Consider the following 12,279-nt stretch of genomic DNA (forward strand, 5'->3'; position numbering starts at 1 on the left):
CCCATGGGCTCGCACCCCAACGCCCCGCCCCGCCCCCTTGGATCCTCCTCCTCCCACCCGTCCCTTCCTCCCCGTATTCCCGTCCCCTCTCCTCCCAAACCCCACCCCCTTCCCCCAACCTCCCCAAGGCCCCGCCCCGCCCCGCCGCCGAAGCCTCGACCACCCCGGATTCCCTTGCTACCTGAGCGCCGCTCTACCCGAACCTAAAGGTCTCGCCCTTGTGGTCCCGCCTCCTGCCCCTCTTCACCTCGCTCCGCTCCACCTAGGCTCCGCCCCCCTAACTCTTCTCCGAGACCGGCCGTCCTGGGTCCCGCCCCTTCCACCGCCCCACCCCTTCATCTTCTGCCCCACCCTCCTGGCCTGGGCCACGCCCCCTCGCCCCCGCCCCCTCGGGTTGAGCTCCGCCCCCCAGGTCGTCAGCTGCATCCGCGGCCCAGTCCCCTCGGCGACTCCGCCTTCCGACACAACATGGCAGCGTCGGCAGCGAAAGCAGGAGCGGCGGGGTTGAGGCGGGCGGCCTCGGCGATATGCCTGGGCACTCGGCGGCCGCCCTGCCGGGAGCTCTCAGCCCCGGCCCGACTGTACCACAAGAAGGTAGGGGCCGCGGAGCGCCGGGGCCAGGGAAGCTGGGACGTTGACGGACCCTCGGTGACGCCGTTAGAAAGAAGCGGCTCTCGCCCCTCCTGCGCCTGCGCGTCCACCCCTTCCCCGCTCCTGCGCGTGTCCTCTGAGTATCCCCGTCTGGTCCCACTGGGAGGAGGCAAGGCCTGCATCCGGAGCCCTAAAAGCAGAATCCCCCCCAAGGGCCTGGGCTCGTTTATCCTGGAGAGGGAAGAAGGCGCCCCAGGGCTCCGGGTCAAGTCAGGCAACAAGCCCTTATTAAACGCATACTGTATGCTGGGAACTGGGAGAAGTGTAAACAAACAGGGAGGGTGCAGATCTGGGCCTGATGTCTGGGCAAAGGGAGGGGGACTGGAGGTAGGGATTTAGGGAGTAAGAGAACTTCCAGGGGAGGAAAGCCTCCACCAGTGCCCCCTTCCCTGAAACAGAGAGGTTAGCCACCTGCCTGGGGTCACCCTTCTCCCAAGGGCTACAGAGCAGGTCCACAGCCATTTCTGAGAAAGGGGGGCTACAGGCAGGATTTACTTTCCCTTAGAGAGGAGAAAAACTGCCCTGCAGTAGTATGGGTGGTCAGGGTTGTTACCCTCATCTTTCTGACCGCTGAGGAAACAGGCCCAGAAAAAGCCCTTTCACCTAGTCGAGACCATCAAGGACCCTCAAAAAGGGTTCTTTTATGTGGGTTACATCAGTATTTGCCATATGAGAAATTAAAGTGGATCCATTTTAAAAATATTCATTTAAAGATAATAAATCAATTCATATTCACATTTTTAATGAAGAAAAACAGCTTTTCCAAAACAAAAGGAATTAGCAAAGTGGCCTTGTTTTACACATATTTGTTCATCCCTGTAGTGACTGGTTCATTGGAAGTTCCCTTCTGCAATCTGTTGTGATGTGCTGTTTCAGTTGAAGAATAAGAAGAAAATCTGGCCTCATGTGGTTTTTTATAACACCTTGCTGTTTTTATAAAAATAGTTTTGATTTCACAGACTCCATGATAAAGGGTCTTAGGACCTCCAGGGAGCACCCTTTAAGACCTGCTGATCAGCTCAGCCCCCACATTTTATAGTGAAGGAAACAGACCTGGAAAACTAAAACTACCTGCCCAAGATGACTTGACAAGGAGGCGCCAGTGTTGGTTCCTTTGACTCCCAGCTAGTAAAAGTCAGAAGTGGAATTTGAAGCCAGTCTTCCTGACTCTGGATTTAATATCACACCAAACTGCTATAGTGCCTACCCTTAGGAAATTGGATGTCCAAGCTAGAGGGCACCTCAGAGTGCCCTCATTCTTATTTCACAGAAGAGGTAAACTGAAGCCAGAGGGGGCAACACAAGTTCTACATAGTAAATGACAGAGCTGGACTTAAGCCCCTCCTCCCCCTTTCCCAGGCTGCTAAATCTGAAATTGTTATTGTCTAATTTGAGGATTCAGACTTAGAAGAACATGAAACAGAGAATAATGATAATAATACTTCAAATACCTGTGGTTTTATCACATCACAAATCCCTATTCTACCAATGAAAATGTTAATCTCTCCATGCCTTAATAAACAGTCTTTGACATACAGGTAATGGTAATCTTTGTCCAAGCCAATGAGGAGTCATGCGGTGCCCATTGCCCGGCACATTGTAAGCATTTAATAAGTGTTCACTTGTTGCCTTGCACTTAGCTAGGCCAGCCCTCAGACAAGATCCAGTTATCACTAAACCCCATTCTCTAAGCATTTCCACTTTGGGAGAATCTTCTGGCATAATTGTCAAGGACTTGTGCAGAGGAATTATAATAGTTCTACTTTATAAAGCACTTTCCTGTCTGGTCAGCAGTTACCAGAATTATCCCCATTTTACAGGCGAGAAAACTTTGTCCAGAGACAGGAATTGGCTTCAGGTGGAAGTCAGTGGAAGAGCCTGAGACTTGGAAGTCACACAGCTCCAAGTTCAGAGCCAAGATTTGACCCAGGCTTCTCAGTTCCATGTCCAGGGCTCTTTTCCACCCTACCAGCAGAAAGCATTCTGAGCAGATCATCCCTAAGGTCCTCCCTGGTCTAGAGGAGTCAGGACTGCCTTCTAATGGGCCAGTTTGGCCTTAAAGCTAAAAACCCTGCAGCCACTGGGGGCGAGTGTTGCTGAATCAATCCAAAGTCTCCAGGGATGTCAGACTGTGCCAGGAAGCTGAGGCTCAGACAGGGAAAGGGACTCGTCAACTTGGATCTCCTCACTCCCCACCTCATCCTTCTCTGTCAGGTCCACACATCTCTGGTAGGTTGGTGCTGGGGGGCTGGGCCAGGAGAACAGGGGATCTTGAAGCCACAGCTCTCAGTGTTGTTTTGATCAGCCTGGGCTAGGCAGGGCAAGCTCACTCTTTTCTCAGTAAAATCACTTAATCCCTGTGCTGGCTCCTTTTCAGGAGATTGGTGGGAAATCCAAGCAATGTCTGCATCAAGGGAGCTGATCCACTTCAGTCCCTGCCTTTAGGTCATTTTGTTTTTTCTTTAGGAACCAAGATGTATACCTGGGAAACCAGAGTGTCTAGATAGTCAGAGGTAGGACCAGTAATCCCCTAAGGCCCCTTCTAGCTCCCAGGTTCCCATTATTGTATTTATGCTGCATGTTTAAAGGTTGCAAAACTTTTTGCCCCCCACCCCCTTGTCATTTGACCTTCACAATATCTGCTCCACTGTATGCGTGCTGGATAGATCATGACCGATTCCAGACAAGGCCTAGAAGTCTGCTTAGCAGGCCCATTGGAGCCTTTGCTGGCCTCACCTCTCCTGCCTAAGAAGAATCGGGTAGCTATAAGTTTGTGTTTTCCTGTTTTTCCCAAATCTGGAGATTAACTCCCCCACCCTACCCCAAGGTTATTTTGTTGACCTGGAGCTGGCTCCCTAGCTGTTTGAGATAAGGAAGGCTGTCACCAACCTGGGACACAGGTCACAGGAGGAATTCTAACAAGGAATAAAACCTATGCAGGGGGACCCAAAGCTACCTTTACTCTCACAGCATGGCTACTGCTCAAAACTTACTGGGATCTCCTCTTCAGACTGGGAACAGCTGGAAATTGTCCAAGTTAACTAAGTTAACTTAGAAGCGTAAAGACTGGCCTATACTGAACTATGGGGTTTTGCTCTAAAATGAGTTGTGACAGCAGAGGAGGAAATGATTTTCCCTCTGGGCCTCTTGACTTGGGAGATTCCAGAAATGTTCCAACTGCCATAACTACATGCAGTTTCCCCAGGTAAAAGCCTCCCAGCAATGAGCCATGTACTCGTTTGCCGGGGTTTTCAGCCACAGTATTTTACAGTTACATCTTGTGGGCCCCTCATAAAGCCAGCACAGCTGATGGGGCTAACACTTTCTCCCAGAGTCCCTGACTGCATATGCCTCCAGTTTTGTGGACCTTTGAGGTGAATTGGGAATGACCTTGACTAGCTTCCTGCTTTGGTGCTGCTTTTTTGCTTAAGCCCCTGAGATAACAATTCTTCTTTCTACAGGGGACCCATAATGTCATCTGTGTAGGTACTCTCTACACCTTAGTCACGGTATTCCCATGCCTCCTGATTCTGTTTGATTGATGTCCCTTTATTCCTTAAAATCTTCACTTAAGAGCTCTATTCAGTGGGCCAGCCACCTTCCCCAGCTTCTCGTCAGGTTGGCTGTGTATCTGTCTTGTTTACTTGGAGATCCAAGACTAGACAACTTAGTAGCCTTAGGGACAAGTCACCTAAACTTCTCTGGGCCTTAGACCAGGGCTGTGAAACATGTCCTCAGCTTCTCTAGTGGCCCATTTATCAAAATAAATAAAAATTCAATAGAATTGACAATAATTACATTTTAAAATTAAGTTGTTTTGGGGCCCGGACCCATTTCTATTTAAATTTGGCCCACAGTTTAGGCAGCTCTCCCTCTGAGACTTGAGTTGCAGAAATGGTGCCAACCTTCATTGATAGAGGGAGTTCCCTAGATCAGTGAAGTTAAATTTCTAGTCCCTTCCCCTACAAGGACTGGTGAATCAGACAAAAATGCAAATGGTAGAGGTGCCCTTGCGCTGCAGGAGTGTCAGAAGGTGCTAAGAATCCTGTGGAATCTTTGTGCCTTGAGTTAGCCAGTAGCCAACCAGATGAACTGAATTTTTATCCATCTTGATGTTCTCTCTATAAATGGTATAAAAGACAAAAAAAAAAAAAAAAAAGTTGCTGCTTAGTTGGGGAAGAGGAGGGAATGCCTCACTGAGAGCTAGCTTTGTAGCCAGAAGTCATAAGCATTGTTTCATGGAGGCCTTCGTCCTCTCTTCTCACCCTAATGGAAAGAAATTCTTTATAGACGGTATATTTAGATTTATTTTGTAATTCTCTTATTCCAGGTGGTTGATCATTACGAAAATCCCAGAAATGTAGGGTCCCTTGACAAGACATCCAAGAATGTTGGCACGGGATTGGTTGGAGCACCAGCTTGTGGGGATGTTATGAAATTACAGGTAAGGGTGGGTATCATCGTTCCGAAAAAGTCACAGGGAGTTGATCCCACTCTTTCCCTGTCTTATTAGCTGGGATTCTGCTTTCATTAAGTTCCAGAACCTCTTAAGTTAATTAGCCACTGAATAAGGCATGACCCAAATGGGGAGAGGAAGGTGTTGAAATAGATGACCTCTGAAGCTGACTTTATTATCTAAAATTAATTATTGGGTGTATTCAGCAGAGATGGTGATGAATTTTATGTTTGAATCAGTCAATGGTTATTTGGCTGTCATGGGTGAGGATGAACACTTCAGAGTCTTGCCATCCCCTTGTAGCCAATGGCCTCATGCCAGGGCTCCAAGGAGCCGGGTGGCTGCCACTGCCCCTTAGGACAAGGGCAGGATCAGGCTTGGAAGGCACCCTCTCACTCGGTTGTTTTTGAGTGCATCTTGGTCAACAATTACCTCATCATGTGGAGAGAGGGAGGCCAGCTGGCTGCCTGCCAGAGGTTTTCACCCTTATCTTAGAATACAGAAACAAGTCGGCCAGGAACCTTTGAACCGTCCTCAGGACCCAAGAAAAAGCCTTAATCTGAAACTTGAACCACTGCAAAGGGTTCCAGCCTTGTAAAGGGGAGGATTGACCCTCTTTGCATTATGGAGACCACCCTGGGGGGATAGAGAGTAGAATGGAAATGGGCTGGGAGAGGCCTCCCCAGGTAGGTTTGGCAGTGTTTGTAGATGGTTTGGAAATGAAATCAAGTCTGTCATGAAATGTCTAAATGGAGTAGCGAGCAAGATGTATCCCAGCGACCCCGGCGACATAAACCTGAGATGTGGAGCAGGGAGCCAAGACCCTTTCTCTTTTTCTAGATCCAAGTGGATGAAAAAGGGAAGATTGTGGATGCCAGATTTAAGACATTTGGCTGTGGGTCTGCTATTGCTTCGAGTTCCCTGGCTACTGAGTGGGTTAAAGGAAAAACGGTAAGGCTGGTCATGGGCTGTCCAGGGGGCTGCTGCCCCTGAAGGCTCTGCTCTTACTGGAGGGAAAAGGAGAGGGAGAGGCGAGGAGAGAAAGAAGGGGAGGAGAGGAGAGGAAGAGACGGGGAAAGAGAAGGGAGAGGAGGGAGGGAGGGAAAGAGAGAGTGTGGGTGGGTACATGCAGTGTACCCATGCAGGGTAGCAGGAGATTTGGAAATGAATTTGACTTAAAAGCAAAATGTATCCATTAAAAAAATTACCCTATGCAGCAGTTTAATCCTTATTTCTTCCCTTTTCTCCTATGGCCTGTAATAGAAGATGAATCATTTGCCAAATCTTATGCTTCTCTCTTCTCCTTTGTGACTCTCAGGTTGAAGAAGCCTTAACGATCAAAAATACTGACATTGCCAAGGAGTTGTGCCTCCCTCCTGTTAAGCTTCACTGCTCCAGTAAGTCATGACCTGGCAGAAATGCCTCGAACTTGCATCTCATGAGACATTACAGTGTCTGTGATTCAATGGGTTGTCAGATGGGAGAGGAGGACAAAGAGGCTTTTCGGGGGGCCGAGAGGTGAGTCCGAGAGTCTCAGGACTCTTGGGGGGTGGACACATAAGAGCAGAGGTTCCTCTTCACAGTTTCCTTGGAAGGAAATGCCAGGCCTGGGGAGACCTGGAAGTCTTGAGTACAAAGTCACCACCAGCCTACTCCTACTGGCGAGATCATAGGTTTCCAGGGAGTCTGTCCTCTCTTGGTTTTGCAAGGTTTCTTTCCCTTTATTTCTTTTTTAAAATGATACTTTATTTTTTCCAAATTACTTGTAAAAACAGTTTTTTAAATAATATTTTCCCCCTATTACAAGTAAAAAATTTTCTTAAAATATTCTTTTTTCTAAGTTTTGAGTTCTAAATTCTCTTTCTTCCTTTTTTTTTTTTTTTTTTTTAAAATCCTTTCCTTTGGCCTTAGAAGCAATACTATGTATTGGTTAAATAGTAAGGGCTGGGCAGTGGGGGTAAAGTGACTTGCCCAGGATCACATAGCTAAGTGTCTGAGGTTAGATTTGAGCCCAGGACCTCCTGTTCCCAAGCCTGGCTCTCTCCATTGAGCCACTTTGCCGCCCCCTCCCTCTCTTCTTCTGACCCTACCTGCCTTCCTGTTCCCTGAGTTGGTGAGTAATCTTGCAGGTTGTTTTTTTTTTAAGCAAGGTTTGCTCAGATGCCCTTTGGGGTGTTGGCCACCATGTATCATATGTGAGAGCCCAGCCATGTTCCTGCTGCATCCCCTTAGAGGGGGCTCTTTTAGGAACATCTGCACAACTTGGATTCATCCTCGGTAGTACGTTCACTGCTTCTTCCCTCCTTCCTCCTCTTGCTTCAGAGAGGAGCAGTTCTGGGAGGGAGAAAAGCCCATGCTCTTCACCTCCATGCTGGGGTTCTGGTTTCTCCCTTGGTAGTAATGGAAAGGGCCTTTGAAAAGAAAGGGAATCTCTAGGCCTTCTGAAGAATGAAAACCTTTTCTCAGGTCCAGATAGCACTGAAGCTGCTCGCCCTAAATCCACATCCTCTTCATCTCTGTTCTTTCTGTGAACTAGTCTGTGCCACGGCTGCCACAAGAAGACTGTGACTGCTGTATGGGCAACTTAGAATCCTTGGCATTTCCTCCCAGCTGGTGGAGGTCATTACCTTCTGCCCTGGGACTTCACTTGGCGTGTATGTAGGTGTCCTAGTGGTCTGTGTTCAGATTCTGGATTGCAAGCTCTATGAGGCAGAGACCTTTCTGGGACTGAAGGGCACAATGCCCTGCACCCATTGTCACCAAGATTGGGTCATAAGGGATCTCCGGAACCATCTAATCCAGCTCAGATTAGAATGGGAACCCCCTCTCTCAACCTGTCCATTAGCAACCACTGGCTTCTGCCCGAGGACCTTCTGTGAGGGGGCCCACTGCCTCCCTCCCAGGGCCACCCATTCCACTTTGGGACAACAAATCTAGAGGGGCCTTTGGGCCATTCATGCCCTGGATTCCTGTAATGATCATGCTCATCCCCAGTGCCCAGAGCAGGATACCTGGTCAGGACTTGAAGAGTCCTCTTCGTGTGATTGGGAGATAGACGAGTACTTCTGGGATGAAGAACAAAGCACCGGGGAGGATGAGATCGATAAGGTGGTTAAAGGTAGATAGAAAGAAAGAATTTCAAACAATTGGGGCCTTCCAGCCACGTAGCAGATGGTCTCCCTTCATTATCAGTCAAGCACCTGCCCTGCAGCCAGGCCTGTGTGATAGAAAGAGGGCCCCAAACCCAGCCTCTGTGGGCCATCAACAAGGACTGAATAATAAGTTTAAAAAATCATGGAAGGCTCCCAGGGCACTCTGGGAGGGAGGGGCTGGTGGTTGGGGAGTCCAGAAAGGTTTCATGTAGCAGGTAGCATTTGAGCTGTGTCTTGTAGGAAGAGAGGGACTCTGAGGCAGAGGGAAGGAGGGGAGCATGCCAGGTGGAAGAGCCAGCTAGGGGAAAGGCCCTGTGGAGTGAGGAAACAGGAGATGAAGTGACCCATGCAAGAGGTAGAGAAAAGGCCCAGCAGGACTGCGTGACCAAGTGTAGAAAGGAGAGTAACGTCCAGCAAGACTGGGCAGATAATCCAGGTGGAAAAGGCTTTTAAAAGTCCGAGTTTATATCCAATCCTGGAGGCAATGGGGGGCTATGGAGTCATTGAGTAGGGGAGTGATTTGGTCAAATCTCCTAAGGAAGACCCCCTTTGGAGGGCCGCCTGATGTGGGTTGAGGCTTGAGGCCAGGAGACTGGTTAGGACGCTTTTACAGTCCTCTGGGTGGGAAGGGATGAGGACCTTTGTGAGAGGAGAGGAGGATTCGGAACATGGATGGTCGCTTGTCAGGAGCTTGTGGAGAGAACTGCTCGGCTCCGGTTGGTCTGGGGGAGGTCTCTCCCAGTCAGGAGAGCTGCTGAAGGCCAAACCCTCTTCCACAGGATCATTCCGCCTGCAAAGGCCCTTAAAGGCCATGAGTTCAGCCCCCTCCTTTTACAGGTGAGGAATGAGGTCCTCCAGGCTAAAGGCTAGGGTTCAAGCCCAGGCCTTCTCATTCACAGACCAATTTTCATTCTTCCAAATACTTGAAGTCAGCTGTAGTGCCTCTCTGTCCTGTAGGCTAACTGTCCCCTGTGCCCATCCCCAGGGTACTTGTCTTCTTCTGAATGCTTCCTGACTTCCTAAGAGCCTTTGGGACTGAGCCCAGCACTGCAGTAGCTTCCTGGGACTGGGACCTTATCTGGATTCGGCCTCCCAGGGCAGCCAGAGATTGTGTTTGATTAGGGGGCTACCATGGGTCCGGGGGGCGCACACTGAGCCCCAGTCCCCTCAAATCCTTGTAGCTTCATGAGGCATTTGGCCACAGGTCCCCCAATGGGAGTTTGTAAAATGACTTCTTTTTAAACCCTAACCACCTTAGTATCATGCCTAGGACAGAAGAGCAGCAAGGGCTAGGTACACACAGTAGGAAGTGTGTCTGAGGCTAGATTGGAATTCAGGTCCTGCCAGCACCAGGCCTGGCCCTCTGTCCACTTTGTGGTTTACCTAGCTGCCCCTGGAAATGGCTTCTTAATCAGAGTGTGGGTCTTGACCTCTTTCCCTATTACGTTGTATCTCTGTTGGTTTCATCTTGTCAGTCTTTGGGGGTCCTGACTTTGTTTTCCTCCCCCTGCCCCGGATGGGACAAGCACACTCTCCAGAATAAATGGGAAATAGGAAAAGAGTAAACCGAGATCACTCACAGCACAGGACCATGGACAGATCAGTCCCTAGGATACTCTGCCATTGGTCTCTCTTCAGACTGCCTGGCAATGACCACTCTTTGGATCTGGACTTAGAACCAGTTCTAACTTCCCCGAATTAACTACATGGTCCCCACCCTAGGTGGGTTGAGAAGCTTGGTCCAAGATAGAGTGTGTCTACTTTATCCCCTAATTGGCCTGAGAAGTAAAGCCATGATGTACTTTTTTTTTTCCCCTGACCCCTTACCTTCCATCTTAGAATCAATACTGAGCCTTGGTTCCAGGACAGAAGAGCTATAAGGGCTAGGCAGTGGAGTTAAGTGATTTCCCAGGCTCACACAGCTGGGAAATATCAAAGCCAAATTTGAACCCAGGACCTCCCATCTTTAGGCCTAACTGCCCAGTGGGCCACCTAGCCTGCCCCACAATGATAATACTCCTTTTTCTTTTTTTTTTCCCCCAATTACACATAGAAACAATTTATTTTACAATTGTTTCCTGACATTTTAGGATTCATATTTCTCTCCTTCCCTCTCTCTCCCCACCTCCCTGAGGTGGCAAATGGTCTATTTTTACCAGTGCTTCCATGCAGTACGTATTTCCATATTGCCCATGTCATTCCTGAAGACACATATCACACGTACAATAAAAAACTTACCAAGGAAATAAGGCGAAAGATGGCATGCTTTAATCCATACTAGATTCCAGCAGTTCCTTCTCTGACTGTGGATGGCATTTTTCATCATGAGTCTCCTGGGGTTTCCTTGGGACCTTGTTTTGTGGATAATGGTCTAGTCCTTCACAGTTCCTCATTGTATAATATTTCTATTAATGTATACATTGCTCTCCTGGTTCTGCTCATTTCACTTTGCATCAGTTCATAGAAGTCTTTCCAGTTTTTCTGAACTCATCCTCTTCTTCATTTCTTGTATTCCATTATAACCACATCCCACAGCTTGTTCATCCATTCCCCAGTTGATGGAGACCCTCTCCCTTTACAGTTCTTTGCCACAGAAAGTGCAGCTAAAAACATTTGTGTGCAAGTAGGCCCTTTCCCCCATCCCTGACCTCTTTGGGACACAGACCCAGTTGGAGTATTGCTGTATGCATAGTTTTGTGGTCCTTTGGGCTTGGGGCCAGATTGCTCTCCAGAATGCTTGTGTCCGTTCACAGTTCTAACAGCAATGTACGAGTGTCCTCATTTTTCCACATCCCCTCCAACACTCTTAATACACGTTTATCCGATGAATGAGCAAGGTAGGCACTACATGTCAGAACTGGGCCCAGAAGCTCGATGGGGATTTTACTAAACTGACCCAGACTTGACATTACATAGTGAAAAAGGAAGAACACTAAGTCAGAAGGGGCCAACTTGGTAATGAAGGTGCTGGAGACTCTTTGTTTAGTGATTTGATCCCTTCAGACTTCACTGTGCCTCCTGCTGTTGGGTAATTTTGTAGGTACAAAGCCTCGAATTATGATAGATTTGACCAGGTTTCTGATAGTTTCAAATTGCTAGCCTTCAACTCTCTGCCTCCTTTCCTCCTTTCTTCTCTCCTTCCTTTCTCTTTTCCTTTCTTCCTCCCTCCCTTTTGTCCTTCCTCCTTTCCTTCCTCCCTCCCTCCTTTCCTTTCTTCCTTCCTTTTTAGTGCTTGCTGAAGATGCAATCAAGGCGGCCCTGGCGGACTACAAGCTGAAGCAGGGCCCCGCTGAAAAAGATCCTGAGGAGAAGTGACCACCCGTGCCCTCCAGGCTCCCCTGTGCCTCGTGGGCTGGCCAAGCCATCCAGTCTTCCTTTCCAGTGCAATCCATCTCACCTCAAAGGTTAGGTGGCTCCTGTACCCCAATAAAAGAGCTATGTAATAATCACGCACAACGTCCTGTTCTCATAGCAGCTCTCATTGAATATCCAGGAAATGCATAGCTTGTGTCCCATCTTCAGGCTTATTTCTGCACCAGTCGCCCCTCAAGGCCTGCCGTGGCTGTGTATTGTGAATTGTATGACTTGTTTATTACCTTGTCTGTTCCCAAAATGCAAAAAATGATGGAACCCCAACATACCTTTCATCTGGAAGGGTGAATTTCATTTAGTAGCACTTAATTAAGTCGAATTTGGGGAAAAAGTTATTGTCACAGATTGCCTTGGTATAAATATTTGAGAGAACCAATTATTGTACATAAAGCAGATCTTATATATATATATATAAATATATGACATAATAAAACTCCTAAAAGAATTCATCTGTCCTCGGTCAGCTCTGTGTCTTGGGTTATTCACTCACGCCCGCAAAGGCCCCAGCTGCCTTGATGTATTCGCAGGGCAGGGGGTGCCCCTTGAGAGGACAAGAACTCTCCTTTTTTGTCTTTGTATTCCCAGCTTCTAGCAGCCCAGTCTCTAGCGCACACATAACAGGCTCTTCATGGATGCTTGTTTTGTGTA

General features: G+C 48.4%; 1 protein-coding gene across 1 annotated transcript; it reads left to right on the forward strand.

The window, feature by feature from the left end:
* The first annotated feature begins 443 nt into the window (after nt 1-443).
* On the forward strand, nt 444-12,076 carry ISCU (iron-sulfur cluster assembly enzyme). The gene is made up of 5 exons (XM_044673977.1): nt 444-594; nt 4,982-5,095; nt 5,948-6,058; nt 6,426-6,504; nt 11,489-12,076. Exons 1-5 carry the CDS (start codon nt 469-471, stop codon nt 11,572-11,574), a joined length of 516 nt encoding a protein of 171 aa, XP_044529912.1. The 5' UTR covers nt 444-468; the 3' UTR covers nt 11,575-12,076.
* Nucleotides 12,077-12,279: the final 203 nt, after the last annotated feature.

The sequence above is a fragment of the Gracilinanus agilis genome, chromosome 1, assembly GCF_016433145.1.
Source record: "Gracilinanus agilis isolate LMUSP501 chromosome 1, AgileGrace, whole genome shotgun sequence".
NCBI classification, from domain to species: Eukaryota; Metazoa; Chordata; class Mammalia; order Didelphimorphia; family Didelphidae; genus Gracilinanus; species Gracilinanus agilis.

What these genes read in the sequence shown, in the direction of transcription:
- ISCU (XM_044673977.1), top strand. Translation starts at nt 469, where the DNA reads ATGGCAGCGTCGGCAGCGAAAGCAGGAGCGGCGGGGTTGAGGCGGGCG. An exon ending in CCCGACTGTACCACAAGAAG is followed by an intron (nt 595 to 4,981) that starts GTAGGGGCCGCG and finishes CTCTTATTCCAG; the next exon opens with GTGGTTGATCATTACGAAAA. An exon ending in AGTGGGTTAAAGGAAAAACG is followed by an intron (nt 6,059 to 6,425) that starts GTAAGGCTGGTC and finishes TGTGACTCTCAG; the next exon opens with GTTGAAGAAGCCTTAACGAT.